The sequence below is a fragment of the Rhodnius prolixus genome, unplaced genomic scaffold (assembly GCF_049639745.1).
Source record: "Rhodnius prolixus isolate KJV_2025 unplaced genomic scaffold, Rpr scaffold_11, whole genome shotgun sequence".
Taxonomy (NCBI): Eukaryota; Metazoa; Arthropoda; class Insecta; order Hemiptera; family Reduviidae; genus Rhodnius; species Rhodnius prolixus.
In genome coordinates, this window is record NW_027411625.1 from 236,429 (window position 1) to 257,674 (window position 21,246).

Here is a 21,246-nt window from a genome sequence, read left to right on the forward strand (position 1 = left end):
GCTAATCATATAAAAAACAGAGCAAATCTTATTAAAAAATTATTACTGTAAAGTTTTTATGATTAGGATATCTCAAAAAATAATTATACAAATAACTTCTTGAAGATGACATTAATTGTATTAACCAAAGAATAGTTTTGTTACATATAGTTTTTAGCGGTAGAAGGTTTACTGAGGTGGTGCTAAAACAATGTAAAACCTCCCATAGTTATCCAGGTTAAGATCATTGCTGCCAGTTGGAGGTGAAACTTGAGTTTATAAAGAGATCAGAATATTTTATGATAGGCTACAATCAAGGCTTTGACAAGCCGCACTGGAGCTCAAACTAGTGGGCGGATTTACAATACGCCAGGTAATGTTATAGAAAGTTCCAAATTAGTTTTCCAGGGTGATTGTCAATGGAATCCTGCAATTTAAGGAAGGTCCGGGCAACTCTTTCTTATAGGGTTCAAACTAAATCCCTTTTGTGGTGTTACTGAAAAAAATGGACCCACTTGGATTGAGTTGTGAAGAGATGAGATTCATAATATTTGGTCGGAACATGTGGAATATACGGTGGACGAGCTTGGGCTCTTAAATTGATTTGTTCAGACTGCTCTGAATCTTAAGTGATTCAAGTCAATGGACTGGATGTTTTACTCGTTACTTGGCTTGTGTTAATGTTTTTGTTTTTTGGTAAGATAGCTGTACGAATCCAACGGGTGGCTGATTCGCTAAGCTCAGGAGGCCAATAACAAGGAAAAAAACCCAACGGGGCTAGGGTAGGTAGGACTCGTTCCTTAATACACAGACCAATAAACAAATAAATGAAACTACTAGCAGTGCTTTTCTTGTAACTGGCTAACCAGCCATCCATTACTTTCATTTCAGGCAGAAGCCTTTATAAAAATGTTCTCCCCGAGATCTTATTTGGGAATGCGAAGCTTAAGTGGTCTTAGAACTAATAATACTGACTTCATTTGATGGCTTAACGATATATTTTGGCTTCATGAATAGTGCTGTATTCTGGGAACATTATAATCACGCTCCTAGTTGCATGAGAGTGTTTCAAAAAAATATATTTTCTTGTTAATTTTCACGCAACCTCACATGATATTTTTACTGATATTGAGGATCGTTAATAAAATATGTAATATTAAATAAACAAAAATAAAAGTTCAGGCAATTACAAACTCTAAGAAATATATTTAAAACTGAACGTCAATTTTACGGAACATGTAACAAAACCATTTATTTGTCTTTTTATTTGAGAAATCCTAATTTAAATAAATTTATTTTTAAACGTGCGCTATATTTAAGAAAACAGCATGCAATGTTTGATTTTAAAGGTGAGATGATATTATATATGTATAACTATTGAACACGCAGGTAAGATAAAAATGTTTATACAAAAAAATTGCTGATTTGTTTTTTTTATCAATTATTTGATTTATTTTGCAATTTTTATTTTTGATTCTTTACTTTTTAAAAGTTCCATGCGGTAGCCACCTATGTATCTAAATATTTTCAATTTTTAAAGAATAATTGCTCTTTAGGAAATTAATTATGTTCATAAATGTCTTTAGAAAATTTCAAAAAACAAATTTTTAGAAACCAGAAAAGTGTTTTTAGATTTAATTGTTTCACCTATCAATTAGATATGAGGAGTAGTCAGAAAATAAAAACCTTTCAAAAAATATCTTCTCCAAGTTTTTTTTTTTCTTTTACTGAGTAGTGAATTATATCATCAAGGCTGCTGGAACGTTTTCTGTTTACAATTAAGTCAAGTAAATGGTGCAAGTTTACTTAGAATTAATTAATTCCTGAATTAGATCCAATATTCAGTTTCTATTCATGTTAATCAAAGTAGCAACGACGCCACTTTATTCTTAGTTTTATACCCATCAGGGAGTCGCTCTAAGTAGGGTCTGAATTCTGTCTTTAGAAAGTCTTATATACTCAATAGCAGGGAAGCAAACAAAACTTAAAGTTCCTCAATTAAAAAATAATAATAATGATACTGATTGTTTTATTTCGTATTTATTGAAAATGCATAAACAACAGTAACTATCAGAGTGGTTTTTAGCATTACTATCCCTACTACTGGTTTGTTAAAATAGTTTGTTTTCTCACCTAGCTAAGCTTACTCCTAGAAATATATTATCTCTATTACTTCAACTATTGTGGGCTAACAATTCGATGCCCTTCTGGCACCAGGTTCTATCTTTAGAGGCAAAAAAGGTACAAAAACATCCTGTTTTCCCCTACCTCAGCATTTATTAATTGTTTACCAGGTGAAAGTGGACAATAAAGAGGAAAAAGTGGTAATTAGAAGGTGCCACCTTGGCTGTAAGCTGGGTGAAGCAGGTTATAATTAAATCTTCAGTAACTGCGGAGTTTATCGTATCATTTACGGACCTTGCTTGAAGCTGCACTAGGTACTATTTTTTTTTTTTTCTAATATCCAAAGAGAAACATTTTTCATCCAAAACGGGAGATAATTATTTGTTCTAGCTACATAAGTAGGACAGAATGCGGCTCTAAATGAATTATGCCTTTGCCGTTCCATCTCGTGCATTACAACAATTTTTTTATTAAATTTTTCTCTTCAGAGGACGAATACAGCTAATTCATTAATTATTTTTGTGGGTGTTGATAGTTGCAATAAATACATTGTTCATAAATTAATAACTGAACCTTCCCGAATTTTACAACCGCTGCTAGAAGTGCTGAATTTGGAATGAAAAGCAAAATCATGAATCCCTTTCAATTTTTTACTTTGGTAAAATCTTCCCTTTCTTTTACATCTGTTTCTTCTTCCGTATACTTCTTTAACGTTTTAAAATTTTTTGATGCTGATCTTAAAATAGTCTTTCAATATGCCGTAAATACTGGAAAGGATGTGTGCTCAGCTATGGTTTATAATACGAGTATGTAGGAAGAAGTTTAATCCATGTGGTTTATAATACTCTGTTATTATATCGCAACAGTATTTCATTTGCGGCACAAAATAACTAAAGAAAAAACATATCACACGAAAATTAAAATCAAACACCAAAAAGACTAACTTAATGTACAAGACAGTAAACATTTTAGTATCAGCTGCGATAACAATTACCTGATAGTAACCGCAACAGATATTCTAGTGATAAGCACCTAGACGATGCTGGCTGTATGGCGGAAGCCAATGCCAAAAAAAAAAAAACCGCAACAGAGGACAGGTCCACACATGGATCATATTCTTCTGCACTTCTCATATCAACCACTGATGTAGGCCCCTACCCGTGCACAAAATGTTGGGCATATAGGAGTTTTTAAGACCTACATTCGACAAACCAGATTGCAGTACACAAAAATAAATAAATAAATAAAATAAATTAAAAAGAAATGGTCAATAAATAAGCTGCATACACTTTATTCTGATGAACTCGATCTAGCTGCAATAGCTATCTTTGTATAACTAAATTAGTCCCTGTTAAAATGGAGACTTACGTCTCTCTCAGGTGACCCAAAAATTATTATTATCTTATTGGAGAAAAAAATTAAACAGATTTTTGAGTCGGCCAATCAATACATTTATTTAGGAAGTCAGATTCAGCTGAAATCTCTTAAAGATAGTTTTGGTTTAATCCATTATTTTTATTCTAAATGAAAATTCTCGTTTTATTAGTAAGATTTTGGTTTTTGAAATTCTCTAGAGACATTGTGGACATGTTAAAATTTAGTTTTAATTCTCAATAAGTTTAGTTATGTTGAACATGGAATAAAAACCATAGCCTATTTACAGTATAAAAGCTCATTTAGTAATTTTCTACATATTTAAGATTATTTCAAAAATTTTAATCTTTATTTCTCATTTCTAAAATTATTCGTCGAGTTTTAAATTTTAATATATCATATAAATTTCATAAACTATTTATTACCGTATTATTTTACATATTTTTGTGCAGGAAAAAGTGACTTTTCAACATTTTTTCAGGCCCCGAAGAACCACATCTTGATTTAAGTCATTTAAGTGCCGAAGAGAGAATGCTTATACAAAACGTTATGGCCAAAGCAAAAGAAATAGACAAGACACCAAAAATTCAGTGAGTACATGAACTTTTTTTTAACTTTATGATTTTTCAAATTCTTTAAACTCATATCTATTGCAGTAATATGGAAGGGAGATTAATACAAATATAACTCTAATGAAGTTGAAACTAACTAAAATATGGAAACAATCGCTCTAACTTAAGAAGAACATTCTAAAATAATCATAATTATTTTATGATCTATTTCAAATCCTGCCGAAGATGTAGTCTTCATCTTACAATAGCTTTTCTAAACGTTCTTTAGTTTTTGCTATTTTTTGTTTTTTGAGTGAAGCAAGCAAACAAGCGCATTTTTATTAATTTTTTGGGGGGTTAAATCGAACACAGTACACTGAAATTTTTTATTTTGCTTTCTGCCACTGCTGTATGATGCGCTTCTTTTATTTGTATCTTCTAAACCTTGTTTTAAAAAAAGTAATTATGGCGAATTATTTATTTATTATTACTATTTTTTGGGGCTAATCCATGCAAGAAATCACAGCCGATTTCAGTTTTACTAAGCTTGCTACTTAGGGGAAGGTCATTTTCAGGGCTTATACATTAGCATTAAATGTGGGTTTTGATTACAATTTAAAACTATATTAAAACTATTTTTGATTACATGGTACTTAGAATAAAATATGCGTGTTAACCTGGGTTGCCTGGTGAATGTTTCTTTGGTTGCAACTGCTTGGAAAATACTATAAATGAAGAAGTTCCTAGATTAATAGCCTTATTTTCTTATCCTTGTAAAATTTTATTGTTATTTAATTTGTAAACAAAAATAAACTTAAGTTCCCTGAATGGTATAACTTAGCCCAAAAATAAGCAGTGTAAGAGCTTAATCACTGTAGGAAGAATTGTGTTTACCATTTCTTCTGGAATCTTAGTAAACCTGCGAATATCCTAGCCTAAAAAAAAACACTTACAGTGACATCCATAATAATCTCACAATATGCACAACCTGTGAAGAGTGTGGTTATTGATGAGTACTACTGCTTGGGTTTAGCGAACCCACAGCTAAAATCTAACTGAACAACAAACACGCACACTTAAATACACGTTTTTACCTTTACAAATGACTACAATCAATGAACACAAACACTGAAACTTAAAGGGCAGCAACAGCAAAGCATTTTGATCGCAGTTGTATCGTGCTGTAGGCTTCACAGCTACTCACAAATAAATCTATTCAAATTGGTGGTCGTGTGAGTGGGTGCATGAGAGAGAACACGAAAAGTAGTTTTAAACGTAAAGTTAAATATAGTAGTAATGGTCGATAGGTAGTAACAGTGATGGGGCTTGAAGTCCAAGTAGCAATTGGGTGACGAGGAAGCATATTCTTTATTATTAACATTCTAACAAAAATTAGATAAGATAAATAAATAACTGTATTTTAGTAAACTTACTTATTACATGGTGTTCTGTTTTGTAAATTAAATTTAATTAACAATCTTCAAAGAAAAACAAATAAAATGGTTTTCTGTTTTGTAAATTAAATTTAATTAACAATCTTCAAAGAAAAACAAATAAAATTATTCCTGCATTTACACAAATAAATTGCTATAATAATAAATAACATATGTATAATGACAAAAAGGTTACATAATAGTATAAACTAAGAATGGAGTTCACCGTCTCTCTACGGACAATTCTTAATACTCCTTGAAAGAAAAAGAAATAGGTAAAATAATAATAAAATATAAATAATAAATAAAAAGTGAGCTGTAAGAAGCTCCTAGGAAGAGAAAATCTAAGGGTCAGTAGCTGGATTCGGACCCGGGAACTCCGCGTGGGAGTCCAGTACGCTAACCGCATAGCTAATCCCTTCCCTCGTTTTGCTAATTCGTTAAAGTGCTGTTTTTATTATAGCGAATGTATATAAAACTGAGAGAAAAAAAAAATTTCTTTGGCAAAAAAAAAATTGTAAGTTTATCGTAAATTGGTAAGTTAAAAAAGACAATCAATCGCATTTGGTTAAAATCAATAATTTTAAATCAGTAATTTTGTAATGAAATTATGTAGTGTCTTAAAATAGTCAAATTTAAAATTCATAATTGATATAATAACAGTGAAAAAAGCGCCGAGCAACTAGTTTTGGACAACACTGTACCTGTTGATTGTGACTGTTAAACGACGGAAATCTATCTATGATTGTTGCACTCATCAACTATTTAAATTCAACCGTATAGATTTTCAGTTATATATAATGCATTTATAAGACAAACAAACAAAAAATCAATAATTATCTTCTATAGGTGGAGAATTTTTACTGTAAAAAAAAAAAAATAAAAATAACATACTAGCATGACTTATTGACCTCTAACTCATTAAAAACAGTTTTCTCTGAAAAACAAGGCCCAAAAAAACCAGTAATAGAACTTTAAATAAATTATTATACTATTGAATTTCTGTAACCAATTCAGATTTATTTACTCTGTGCAACTAATTAAGTTATTATAATAACTTATAAACAATTTTGTTTTTAGTTGCAGAATAATGAATTACATATTTACTAATAGCTAATCAGTTATTACTGTATTTGCGCGATTAATGGCTAACTAATAATTTATCTAATAGTATTCTCAAATATGTAATTATTTATTGTTTCTGCATTATTCGAAGGATTCGAATAACGAATAAACTTTTCTCGATATTGTTTACATTTTTTTTTAGACGAAGTGGTTTATATAATTTCGCTGTTGGTATCCCTTTGTTTAGATTAATTTTACATTTATCTTTATTGTTGGACGTTTCGGATGTTTTTTTGGTTTTTAGTCAAATTCATTTTTATTTATGTTTTCTCTTACTCTACAGAGTTAGAGAAGGTACTGTAATTGTGCTGATTTTTTTATTTTGGGTTGTCTGTGGAATTGTGTTTTGGAATCCTCGGAGTACGAAAAAGTGGGATGTTTAAAAAAAGATTTCACTCTTTCTTAAATAAAAGTAATCACTTTATTATTTTCGTAAATTTTATGGGAACCATGGAAGAATGTCGTTTTTATCAAGTCTTCACTGGTAAAAGTTCTACCATAATGAAAGTTATCTAGTTGCTTGAAAGATAATCTGTTGGTATGACTTGTGAGCAGAGAAGCATCGGCTCAAATCAACTCCTTTCAATTTTTTGAATAGTGATTTGTGAAACCTGTGGGCAGACGTTATCATGCACTTTTCTGATAACTAATGCCGGCTGCAGTTGCCTTAATATCAGGTATATTTTGTGGTTTACTTTATATCTCTTTGCACTAATTGTTTCACCTGTTTTCAAAAAAATAAAAATAAAAACTTATAGAATTGTAGACGACACTAGCCGCCGGCTACCTTTCAAGATCCACTTTTACAATGTAACTACTTAACTATTTATGGCCTTGAAAGACCTCCTTGGTCTTCAATAATCCATATACTAGAAAGTAACCAGTTTTTGTGTTTCTGGCTGTTTTAGTTTAAAGAATCCACTTTGTGACAGTAATTCCATTTCTCTTTAGAGGCAAATAATTCAATACAACTTGTTTTTTACCATCTTTTCTGTAATGAAAGTCATTACTTAGCAAAAATAAGAGCCGTGGATCGGTATAAATGGTACACCGAAAGAACGAGGTCTGGATCTCTGTAAGCAGGTTGAGGTCTTTAGTTCAAACTCCAACTCATTAATTTTTGATGCAGTCTAACGGTGAAGAGTGTAGTCTTGCATTATTATGTAGCACAACTTTTTCTTTATCGATTAAATAGGGGGACCAACCTGAGTCATACTCCTTTAACGTTTCACCACTAAAGCAAAGAAAAACGGATGAAATGTTGTTGAACACCAGTACTTTTTTGATTTTAATAGTGAATAAGTCTGCCAGATTCCATCAAATAACTAGCCTGGAATTACTTTGTAAATCTTTAAAATGATACTGGAGTTATAAGGCGACAGTTTTGAATGTTTTCTAACGGCAGTTTCTATCGACTAGACCCAGTACCCATTCAGGAATTTTTAACTCATTTCTTAAAATTAAAATCCTATTATATCTATACAGTATTCAGACGTAATGGCGTTTCTAAAAGAATTGAAAAGAGCTCTTATAATTGATCGAATCATCAGGTATGAGACAAACGATCCTGAACAAAGTCTAAAGGGTTGTTGTTCCACTTGGGCGGGAAAGGAAATTGAAGCGTAGCCCCTAATTTTTTTCAGAAATTTTCCAGTGACCCCCCTCAAGTTGGGAACCCCCGGCACATGACGTCGGTTTGTCTAAACAGTCCGGATAACTCCTTTTTCCTTCATCTTTACCAAATTGTCCCCTTTCTTTCACTGAGCCAATAATGCTTTGGAGAAAATTTACTGTTAAAAACAGTTTCTTTTCAGCAATCTTCATGATTGGGCGTCTTTGAATTGTCTTATTTCCATTTTTTCTGGTGAGCTGGATGCTGTTTATGGATCTTTTTAGATATGATTTTCATCTATAGCCTTTATTACTTTTTTTTTGTTGATTCCTATGAAACGTTATTGGTAATATTGATTGGGGTAACTCTGTACCAAAATTCTTGCACTCTATTAATATAAAACATAGAAGTGCTAATTGTATTCTAGTATCATTACAATAGATTTTTCGAATTAAAGCCGGCTAGTATTAGTTGCCAAAATTCCAATTTGGATTGACAACTAGGTCACTTCTGAAATTAGTTAGGTCTAGATTTTCACCGAAAGTTGGGAAGTCACGTTTTCCTCAAAAATATTGTTTTATTATGATAAACAATACAATTTGTAAAGAATATAAAAAAAAACTGTAGGAACTTTTGAAGAAGTCTTTTTATCTATCTAAAACTTTTAACTGAAAATAGATCCTAATTCAATCAATAACAGAACTACAACAGATAAAAGTTTTATTTAGATAATTAAACATTTATACCTATTTAATAATGAAAACCAAACCACATTCATTAATAATTGTTATTATTTTTTTTTTTTGCTACTCTTGATTGCAATGTGATTGAAATGTGTACTTCTTTACAACATACGCAAGCTTGACACCTACGAATCACTCAAACACGTACCATCATAGTATATATTCTTAAGAATTTTGTTGGCAGCCGAAGAATTTTTATCAAATCTTTTACTCACAATTCCATTATTTTTTTATCTACAATCGTTTGTTTACATATGTACAAAAAAATAAGAATATAGTAAAATTGAGGTCCCAAGCTTGGCGCATATATACACGCAACTACTATTTAGAATAGATTAAAGGATAACATATTTACATATTAATGAAAAATTATTAATAAATATCCTTGGCTTAGTAGTAGGTAGTTACAACAGAATATGTTTGAACCTCTTATGTTTATATTTCTTGTGACCAAGAAAACTTATATTGTAATTTACAATGCTTGCTATATGAGGGTAAAGACTTATGTCAAGTAGTGACAAATTTTTCTAGAAGGTAATACATAGTAGGCATTTATTGTGTACTCTCTGCATTATATTATAATTGGTAGCACCAGTGTGAGACCAGACAAAAGCTGCATACGGGAGTCTCGGCCCAATGTAATTATAATATATTAATTTCTTATTTCGGAAATCCAAGGTTGTGTTTCTATTCAGCAAACAGAACAGATTGCTCTTAACGCCTAGCGCCCTATTACATACATAGTTCACTTGCTTTGTATAGGTTAGTTTGGGGTATCATGTTAAGCCTAAGTATTTAACTTCTTTTTTAATGGTAGAGGGGAACCATTTATTTTAATAGTATGGTTGACCACCGGTCTTCTACGGTGAATAAAATCTGCCCTGTTTTGATGTCATTAGGTTAGATTCTCCACTTTTTGAAGTATTTTAAACATTTAACTAGAACAATTGATAGGCGATTGGCAATAGTGTATTCGAATAACTGTTACAACAGTAACTCGCGTTTATTTCAACAGTAGTGGTCATTCCACAGAATAGTTCTTAAGATTTCTTGATCTTTGGCAATCATTTGCAGCTTCCAAACTCCACACATTGGCTAGAATTTTCTGAATCCGATGTACATGAAAACAATGCAGTTCTTCTTCTTAACGCAATGGCTGCTGTAAAAAGTACGGTGAAAAGTGCAATTGCATCTAGTTCTTATTGTGGAAAATTCCAAACTGTGTTAATTACATTTTCTTCATTGCAAACATTACCTACCCAGTGATTGCCAGTGTTATTAAGTACAGCAGTGTTTCCCATGTATGAAACCGTTGTAACACTCAATGGGATGGTTGAGATCTGTTCGGAAATCTCTGTAGCTATAGTTTTTCATGTATGAAACCAACGCAGAAACGACAAATAAGCAATGGAGATTGTGCTAAACGGCACTAGCTCCGATCCGGACAATGTGTGTTATTGCTTGCGGAAGTAGATGCAGTGTTTAAGAACTGGTCGCCCAAGAATTACAAATCCGCCGCTGTGAAGCTAATTTCGACTAAATTACTCAACAACTACTCATTTAATTTTTACATATGACTATTTTTTTTTAAATAACATATGACGATTTTATTTTGTTTTTTTATTTGTAACTACGTATATTTAAATGCTAAATTCCAAGTTCCCATAGTTTTGCATTCGGTATAGATTACCGGAATATAATTTTAAAACGAGTAACCAATATAAATTCGAAGACTGAAGTAAATTTTTAAGAGAAGGTTGTGTTTGTATATGTTCAGACTTTTTTTTTTCTATAAAATATGACAGAGTCGTCCCAAAGCAGGTGATAAATACCAAACTCTAGTTCCCGTGCTATCCTGCAACCTCACAGTTCTGTTTCCTTCCATCACTGATAACGTTCCTTGCTCCACTTCTAGCACAGTTAGTTAGTTTTGTTTGTTTGTTTCATTTTATTTTTTTACTCCAACTTTCTCTACTTTGAGGAAACAGGAAGTATTTTATTTTTGAGGAGGAGAAATTGTGACATAGGGGGAGGAAATAGTCGCAGTTTGCGGACGATCAAGTTGTTGTAGCTGGAGATGAGGATGACATAGCAAATATTATGAAGAAGCTGCTACTCGGAATGGGGCTTAGAGGTCAAAAAGTTCAAAATTCAGTACATGCTGAAGGAAGCTTTTCACTGACTTTGTTCGAGGATTATTGATGTTTACATCCGTGTACCGATTATAGTATCTAGGCGCCTGGATATCACAACCAGAACTTTTGGATTGGATGTTCAAAAGAAATTGTAGAGTAAAACATGTCATCAAATTATTTAACTCAGTACTTTGAAGTTTAAAGATTCACATGGATGTTAAAAGAAGGCTGGTTCCATGTATGTTTAGAAAAAATCACCTCTTCACGATAGAAACTTTGAAGACTTAACTAAGAAAAGAGAAAACAAACTGATAGGCTTTAAAATGGATTCCTGAAGAAGAAGCCGAAGGATCGTCAATTAATGGCACTTTTCTCGTTAGGAAATCCGAATACGTGTAAAACAAAATTTTGTATTCTGTCGAAACACAGACCTTGAAATGCACAGCCATTTTATGTGGATGAGTGGATAGAGATAACTTGAGAAGATGGTTAATTTTAACCCACAGGAAAGCAAAAGTAAAGGAAGGCCTAGTCCTGGAAGATATAGGATATCACAGTGGACGTTGGAATTGGAAATAAGAAATGCAGTCTTGGATTTTGGGCATTTGAGATATGATTCCTTAGGAACTGTCAGCACCTCGCCCCTTTCCGATGAAAAAATTCAATTAGAACACTGTGTTTAGCAATATGGCAAGTTATCTTAGTAATTAAAAATGAAAAGATATTTATTGTATTGATTGCGGTAAAAGGTTAATAAAATCTCAACAGGCCCACAAGATGACGCAATATCTTCTGTAACAGGAATTACCATTAGATTCTTTGAAGTGTAACACGGAATGGGCAGAATAAGAGGGAGGACACATTTTCATTTGCGTCATTGAATAAATTTGAATCGTTCTTATTGGACAAACAGCCCCCTTCTTGTCTTATCTTGGATTGTTGCATTGGACAACCCTCACATTTATGTAACAGGCAGTGTCAAATTATGTAACAAATGATAAAATAAATGTGTAAAAAAGAAATTTCTTACGTTCACAATGTCTTTTAAATGATTAATACCAATCATATATAATTCTGAATAAAAATAAATAGTATTATTTATAACGATTTCTTTCACAAACTGTTCACTTAAGGGAGTTGATACCAAAAAATAAGTTCTTTAATGCCCAGAGGATTTCTTGTTGAACTCAAATCCTGAATAGGTAATGGTCCTTTATGCTCTAAGTGTACTCACTTTAGGATTGTGTGTTTCCAAGTTTGCACATGCTCTGTTGTATTGTCACACGAACAAAATGGATCGTCTATTAATTATTACCTACGAATTAATTGTCTTATAAATTACACTCAGTTTTCGAAGGCAGCTCAAGGATTCGGTTATGGTTATGTAGGATACCAGCCTATGTAGCAACTACATCAGAGAAGAACGCCTTCGTGTGGCTTCCATTCTGTGGGTTATACCAGAAATTCGGCCATTAAATTAAGTGCTTATTTAAAATAAAAAATAATTATAAAAAAAAAGATCAATGACTAATCAATCAATCTGGACACCTTGCAATAGGATGCCTCAGAATTGGCGCATAGACTCGTATGTGTGTTTGTTCATATGGATTTGAATCCATCGTAACTAAAAACCAATAAATTTAAGTAGAAAATTTGATATTAAAGCGTAGGTGTAAATGGGAGTGACAAAAAGATTCTGGTATACCGTAACCATAGGTTAAGAAGTCATGCATTAAAATGATGTGATATGTAATATGTGCTTTTATTTGACGATAAAACAAATTTATCCTTATTCTCAACCATTACATTACACTACATTTTTTAAAATCTTCAATTATTTTTATAATTTTCTTTGAGTCACAAATAACATTTTTTGCTGCCAGAGGACCACCCAAAACGTGTATTTCTGGTGAAAAATTAATATTGAAAACCGTTCACGAGTTGATAAAATTGTAACTTTGATCTTAAATATCTCGACAAATATAGGGATATTAGCGATTGGTGCGTTTTAAATGGATCACCCTGTAATAATAATAATAATATAATAATAATAATCCGTCTACATTCTTGTAGACATACCTCACTGGTCCATGACCGTCGGAGGTAAGGATCACCCTGTATATATATATATTTGGTGTGTCTTCTGTCAGTTTAAGTACTCTTCAGTTCTACATTCTACTTAAATAATTATGATCAGTTGTCTTTAATATCATACAGTTAATAAACAACACTTTTGTTCCAACTTTTTCCAACTGTCCCAGAACTCCTAAAAATCAGCGCTTGTTGAACATAAGTGATATTTGAATTCAGATTTTAAAGATGAAGGTAATTTATCTCAAAAATGAAATGTATTTGTTAAAAAAGGATTTCAGTATGCTGTTCAGTGCAACCGAAAAGCATACTTATTATTATAACTTATCCTTCGACTACTTTTAAAGAATATTGGCATATCCTTCATTTTACTTTTAAAACAGGCAACATATTTTCTTCGTAGTATAAACTTTCTACTTCCTACAACGCTCTTTTAATATCTCTTTGGAATTGAAATCTGCTACGCCCTGTTTTTAATCATGTGCAGAGTTTTTCTTGCTGTATTTGCACTACTCGCTTTTTTATCTTCAAACAGGCTTTAATAACCTTTTATGTAATGGTGATGATTAAAAAATCAATATGTTATATGGTGGATTATTTAAAATTATTATAAAAAAATCCTGTATCTAATAATCTCATTTGTATCTAGTAATCTCATCCAACATATGTTTTGGCCTCAAAGTAAAATTCTCTTCCACCAATAACTTCTTCAACTTTACAAAGAAAGAACTTACAAACTACTCAAAATATTGAATTAATTTGAGAAACTATTTTGTTGTAGAAGGCATTACCCAAGAACATATACATTTATGAATAACGACAATTCAATATGAAAACGTTCAAGAAACTTGTAATCCACAATTTAATAGAATTGCTTATTTTCACCATTTTCACCCCTTTTGTTTCTTGGTTCATAAGAGATTTGCAATGCCTGCACTTCCTTAACTAATGCAAACTTTAATAATTTAAAAAAAAATAATTATGCATTAATTTCCTTGAAAAACTCATTTCCTATTCTCCAACCAATGAACGAAACCTTAGAAAAGCAGAAGTGGTAAAATAGGTTGAAGTGATGACCAAAAAACCGTTATCAACGCTATAACATTTTCCAAATTGTTGAACAGTATTATTTAGTAGATTTCAGCTCAATGCAGCCAGTTTTTAGTGTCTTGCCTTTCGAGCAAAATAAAACAGTTTACAGAATTTGAAGAACTTTATAAGAAATGTTAATAGTAAAGTAAATGCTTCATCCCCGTCCTCGTGGTGTCATCACCTAATCGGTAGTTTGACGTTATGCTCTAACAAAAAAATGTTGCCATGACTGTATGAAGAAGTTATATTAATTTTATGAAAGATTTTCATTATTCAATGCGAACTTTGCTGTGCAATCCAATTTTTTATTTTGACTAAACCTAATAGATAACGTAAATCCAAAATTAAACCTAAATAAACCATAAATAAAGCTTGAAAAAGTTTGAAGATTTTTGTATTTACGAAAGATTGTACAAAAGGGTGTAAACCCTAAAAAAGCCAAAACAGTCTCTACATTTTAATTAATTTGTTCAAAATTTTTGACGTTTCGGATTTTTCAGGATCCTATCCTCAGCTTTAAATAATTCTACGGAAGAAAAGCAAACTAAACTAGCAAAAGCTTTAAAATCTAAAGTTTCATTTAAATTACAAAAAAAATGTTTTATGGTTTATAGAGAGACTTTATGTAGAAAACTTGGTTTTAAATAAATTTCTGGTAGTTTCTTTTAAATAAACTATTTTAGCTTGAATGAAATTTGAAGTTCAAAAATTTGAGCACTTTTCAAGTACAAGTATGATCTGTTTTCATTGAAAATAGATACTTATTTTTATATAATTAAAGTAGGCTTATGGTCAATAGATTTTTAAGTTGTTCCCGATTTAATTTGTTTTTCCTCCGTAGATTTTAATGTAAATGACGATGGATCCTGGGTGATTCGTAACGTTTTGAATTTCGAATAAATCAAGCGTAGGGACTGTTTTGGCTTCTTTTTTTTTAAAGGGGAGTATAAACCCTACTTTATAAAGTATTACATTAGTCTCATATACTATTGTTTATGCCAATTTTCAGGCCTAGTATGGAGCAAAACCAGTTCAGAGTGAATGAAAGCAACAGTTTGGATAGACAAGGTGTGAACATATATGACAATATGCAACAACATCAACACTACATGAACCAACAGCAACAGCAAATGCTCGGTGATCGCCAGCAGAGTAGTTTTGAAAGTTTAAGATCAACACAACAGCCTTTTAACACATCTAATGGCTACCAGCAGAATAAGCAAGCATTCCCAGAAAACCACAGTCTTTCACAGGTTAAATTATTTATTTTTATTTTAAATCTAAGGTGATATAAATTTAATTTTTCAAAAACGTTTTATCAAAATAAGCATTAACTTAGAATTTCTTTATACAGGGTGTTCAGCATAAGACTACGGCCTTCGGGAGGCGATTCTGGGCATCATTTGCAACAAAAAATTCCATATAAACTATGGCTCGATTCGGCTCCGTTTTATAGATATTTTTAATTTTATGTTTTTTCAAGGTGTTACTACTTTTTAGCAAAAAGATGTCTATATTTCTCAAACTATTAAAGCTACAGCTATTTTAATAAGCTCACTAGAAAGAAGGTTAAATTTCCTTTTAAATAAGCTAATTTGTATTCTAAAATAATAATATTAAGTATTTTACTTTGTGGCCCAAACATAAGAAATAGCAAGTTTCTAATTTTTTCCAAAAACTTTGACTTCATTTTTCTCAAAAACATTTCATATGAAAAAACCGTGCACTATTCAGGAAAAACATCTACATACGATCACCTTTCGAACGGTATACAATAATTGGGGTTATGTTAAAAATTGATGCAGAAATCTGTCATTAATTGCAAAAAAGTAGGCCTCAAAACAGCGTCGGCATTATGAAAGGAATTCACCTACCATAAGAATATAACTGATCAGAATCATCAAATCCAGTACGATTTTTTGCAAACGTGTAATTTAATAATTAATGAATAAGCCGAGAACTTACTTATCGCTCTAATCTCCAAGTTAAAAACTGACATGTTTTATCCTAATACGGCTTACAAAAACAAATAAATACACAAGAAGAAAAGATAGTTTAAAGTCTACATTTTCATTAGATATTTAGTTGTCATTTTGCTGTCATTATGCCAACGAATTCGAATATTGAATATCGCGATATGTTATACATCTACGGTTTCGTAGATTGGAATAGTGGAGAAGCTAGGCGGGAGTATTCTAGATATTTTCCTGAAAGGGTGTTCCGAACGCTAAGACGATCGTGGAGATGTACTGGCGGTCCGGTGAAATATTCCATCCACTATTATTTAATTTGGGGATCAGAGCGAGTAATAAGTTCATTAGCTCTCCACAATCTCCTGTGTTCGGCTTATTCATTTGCTCTTCACAACCTGTTAATTCCAAAAGTTTATTGAGTAGTTCAAAATGATGATTTATTCACATTATTTGGCATATTCCTTTAATTAGCTACAGAATAACTCACAGATCTAAACTCGTTAAACGAAAATCCTTTTTTTTGAAATTGGTACCTAACACTCATTTAACATCATATTCATTTTTCTTCTTTTTATTTTATTATTTATAATGTAAATTTATTTTTGAATATAGTTCTTAAATTAATTAATTATTAATTTACACGTTTGCAAAAAATCGTACTGGATTTGATGATTCTGATCAGTTATATTCTTATGGTAGGTGAATTCCTTTCATAATGCCGACGCTGTTTTGAGGCCTACTTTTTTGCAATTAATCACAGATTTCTGCGTCAGTTTTTAACATAACCTTAATTATTGTATACCGTTCGAAAGGTGATCGTATGTAGATGTTTTTCCTGAATAGTGCACGGTTTTTTCATATGAAATTTTTTTGAGAAAAATGAAGTCAAAGTTTTTGGAAAAAATTAGAAACTTGCTATTTCTTATGTTTGGGCCACAAAGTAAAATACTTAATATTATAATTTTAGAATACAAATTAGCTTATTTAAAAGGAAATTTAACCTTCTTTCTAGTGAGCTTATTAAAATAGCTGTAGCTTTAATAGTTTGAGAAATATAGACATCTTTTTGCTAAAAAGTAGTAACACCTTGAAAAAACATAAAATTAAAAATATCTGTAAAACGGAGCCGAATCGAGCCATAGTTTATATGGAATTTTTTGTTGCAAATGATGCCCAGAATCGCCTCCCGAAGTTACCGTAGTCTTATGCTGAACACCCTGTATATCATGTTGCAATCCAATATATGATTTCTGTCGAAATTTATCGTTTAGAAATGCGACTTTACTGAGTGGATGTTTTCAGTTTTTACACCAAACGGCTCCAAAATTTATCAAACATTTTCCTAGGAAATAAATTTTGTGTGGAGTTGGTGTGGAAGTACTATCACAAACGTTTCTCAGAATTACACGCCAGAACACCATAGGGCGTTTTTAAGGATTTGTTTTTTAGCTTTGGAATTTTCTGGAAAGTAATGGCACGGCTTTTCTTAAAACTTTAAGAAATATACTATATTATAACCTTACCTAGAGCGAGAGCTCTCGGGACTGCCCTATACATGCATGTGGGTCCATTGTGCTCTCTAATAACAATTCACAACAACCAGAGCCAAGGCAAGCGAGCTTCTGATCATCAGTGCGGCTCCAGGTTGGAGGATTCAGGCTTTAGGGATCGTTCCCAACTATCTCAAAGTGTAATCCGTTATCCACCTCAGCAAATCTTCCTGTTTTCTGGCTCCTCCTAGAATACGTTACAGCATGCGCCTGGAGTATCTCAAATCTCAATGCCTCCATCTATTTCACATGACCTAGCCACTTGAGCCTACCTTTTTTAATTTATTTTAAGAGATTAGATTAGCTTCATCGGTTTGGCATTTATACCGATCCCCAAATCCTAGTATTCATTCATTTTCTTTTATCAAGACCCAAGTTTCACTGTGTTCGTAATAATTAGTCTTGTACACAACTTGTACACAATGAGCGTCGCTTTAGATTATCGTCAATATTAGAAATGTTTTTCTTTAACAATTATTTTGGAAATTTTTTGATGAGATTGAGAGTGATTAGTTCAAGGGAAGAGGAAAGACTGACTCACTGCCCATCTCTATGTGGACCCAATTAACAAGATAGGCCAGTAATTAGTAACTGCTAACTCTACCATAGGTGTATTATTTTTAATTTTAATTTTTATTGCTTTATTTAAGACGCGTTAGCATCTGATTTCATTGGCTACCGGAGCTTTTTTTAGTGCAAACACAGTCCATCACCGCACAATGAGCTGTAAGAAGCTCCTAAAAAATCTAAGGGCCCGCAGCTGGATTCAGACCCGGGAGCTCCGTTCTCCCGGAATCCATTGAGCTAATTCCTTCCTCACATACGTGGCGTTAATTTTTTAAATTTAAAATGTTGTATAATTTACATTGTTAGAAGTGAATTTTTGTGTTTAAAAAAATATTATTTTTTGCATCCGGGCGTATGATTAAAATAATTTAAAAAAATGATGATTAAATTTATAAGATAGAAGCGGTAAATCATTAGTAATTAATAGTCAATGTATAAATTTTCCTTTAGGTAACGCAAGTGTCTCACTCACAGCCAGTATTAGGTGTAAATCCAAGTATGGCACATTCTCAGCAACAACAAGCCTGCGCTAACAGTCATTCTAATCAAATAGGTCAGAAATGTTTTGGAAATAATCAAGGAATGTCGTCTCAGGTTAAGCAAGGATACAGTAACAATGTTGGGTATAGTAACAGCCAGCAACAACAACTCTCACAGCAACAACAGCTCTCACAGCAACAACAACATCAGCAACAACAACAACTGCAACAGCAGCAACAACTGCAACAGCAGCAACAATTACAACAACAGCAACAACAATTGCATCAACAGCAACAACTGCAACAACAGCAACTACAACAACAACTGCAACAGCAACACGTAAGATTCTTTTTTATTTTATTTTTTTTAGTTAAGCCACACGGAATATTTTCGTGAAAAAATTTTAATTTTTAGTTCTTACCTGAGACACACGTTTTGAAGTACGAGTGTAACTTAAGCCTGGAACATTAGTCTGTGCTCGCTTTGTAATTTAACTTATTGTTGGAATTGTTCCCACTTGTAGACAGTACGCCCAATATTTAAAGTGCTGATCACGTTAAAAAAAAAAAAAAAAAAATCCGACAACAATCAAACAGAAATTAAAGTCAACTGATACCTACTTGGACCGAACTCCGAAGCGACTTACAACAGGCAATCTCCAAATTAATTTAAGACTGATATTAAGATATGGAGTGAAACTTGTAGGGGTCTCCAGGTCCTCTAAAATTCAGAGCTACAGTACAATTATAAAGGTCTTAAAAAACCTTTTATTACGAACCAGAATTCTTCAATTGAACAGATTTACGATCTAGCTTTGTTGGTTGAATATGCTTTATTGTATAGGAATATTTTAGTAACAGAATTAAATTTTTAGTTCTGTATACATACATAAAACTATTATTACTATTAGATTGATTTATAAGTTTTACATTTTTGTTTTTTATAATTTGTTTAATATAATTTAATTAGTGGTGAAGTTTGACTTCGTTTTGGACGATCTAATTGACCATGTCATGGAGATGTAAAGCTTTCTTCTTACTAGAATTGTAATTATTATTTATAAATAAAACATTCTAATTTATATTTCTATCTAATCGTATAAAGTTTGCTATTGTTTGACCCCAGATTTTTTTTCCTAGAACGATGTGGTTACTTTCCAACAATCTTCAATGGATAGTAAACTTCAGTCGTTACCAGTTTCGGAAGCTGAACAAAAACTGGAGCAACAGAATTTAGAAGCATATCATAACATGGCAAATTTGAAACAAAGAATGGAAAATGTACAAATCAAACAAGAAGTACATCCACAAGTGGAAAACCCTTCTTCACCCATAACATTAAGAAAAGAATTTGGTTTGATGAGACAGGATAGTTACAGTCATCACAATCAGAGTTCTACTAATCACCTTAGAAAAGTAAGCCATATGTATCGCTAACTTAAAACATTCGTGTAGTCTGCAGTGTTCGGCAAGGATTGTTACGTATTTGGGTTTAAAGTTGTGATAGGGGGATTAGCGCGTGTACAATGGTTGAATTTTAGATCTACTGTAGTTGCCATTAAACTGCGACGATTGAGCGTCGCAAGTATATAAACGGACTTTGCTGGCGATTGTGCAGATTTCAATGCTATTATTTTTTTCCGAAGTTCTTAAATTATTAGACGCAACTCCTATACATTTTCAAAGGTCTTTTTAGCCCAATTATACAATCTTCAGCATCTGTTGGACTGTAATTTAGTTTGATCTTACTTATATTATGATGTATTGGTCTATATAGACTTTGTTATAGATATAGTTATAGATTTTGAATTAACTTTTTGTAAAGTCTTCCCTTTTCTTTTTCATTTATAGTTTTTAAAATTATTATTTTGTAAATAACCATACTATATTGTTTTTAATTTTTAAATTTTGCTAAAAATGCAGTAGTTCGCTTTAGTGGCTAGGTTCACAGGAGGCAACAGAGATATTGCCTTGGTGCTTAATCAAATTAATTATAGACCAAAGATGCTAAAAATGGCCGTATTAAGCCGAAACGCCCAATGGAAATATATATATAGGCGTGGCGTCTACTAATTCAAGTACCTTGAATTCGTATTATCCTCTCCAACCTAAGAAATGCAAGCTATTATTTTTTATACTGCTACCTGAAAGCGAAGGAATTGACATTAAGTTTTTCGCATCTGAATGGCAGCTGAAAGGTCCTCAAGAGGACAAACCCTTCGCCTGACCTAACCAGGGTAACAAAGATGTATATATTTGTAGAACGCCCATTTCATTAATCCTCAAAGAAGACTTTATAGCTTTACGCTGAACGACAACATCCAAAGATCATGGTCATGTTGAATAACGTTTTCATTTGCCATGTCGTAGGTGTGATCTTCATGGCTCATGAGGGTGCCATATTGTTGCACAGTATGA

General features: G+C 32.1%; 1 protein-coding gene across 7 annotated transcripts in view; it reads left to right on the forward strand.

Annotated features, from left to right (window-relative positions):
• The window catches only part of LOC141459509 (uncharacterized), a 62,950-nt gene that overhangs the window by 5,072 nt on the left and 36,632 nt on the right, over positions 1-21,246 (forward strand). For 6 of the 7 annotated variants that reach the window (XM_074138664.1, XM_074138670.1, XM_074138666.1 and 3 more), the window contains exons 2-5: positions 3,959-4,067; positions 15,269-15,512; positions 18,800-19,168; positions 19,969-20,244. In XM_074138664.1, coding sequence (XP_073994765.1) covers positions 3,959-4,067; positions 15,269-15,512; positions 18,800-19,168; positions 19,969-20,244 — 998 coding nt within the window. Of the gene's footprint in view, positions 1-74; positions 353-3,958; positions 4,068-15,268; positions 15,513-18,799; positions 19,169-19,968; positions 20,245-21,246 lie in introns of those variants that run through there. The other variant, XM_074138671.1, reaches the window with a different exon arrangement.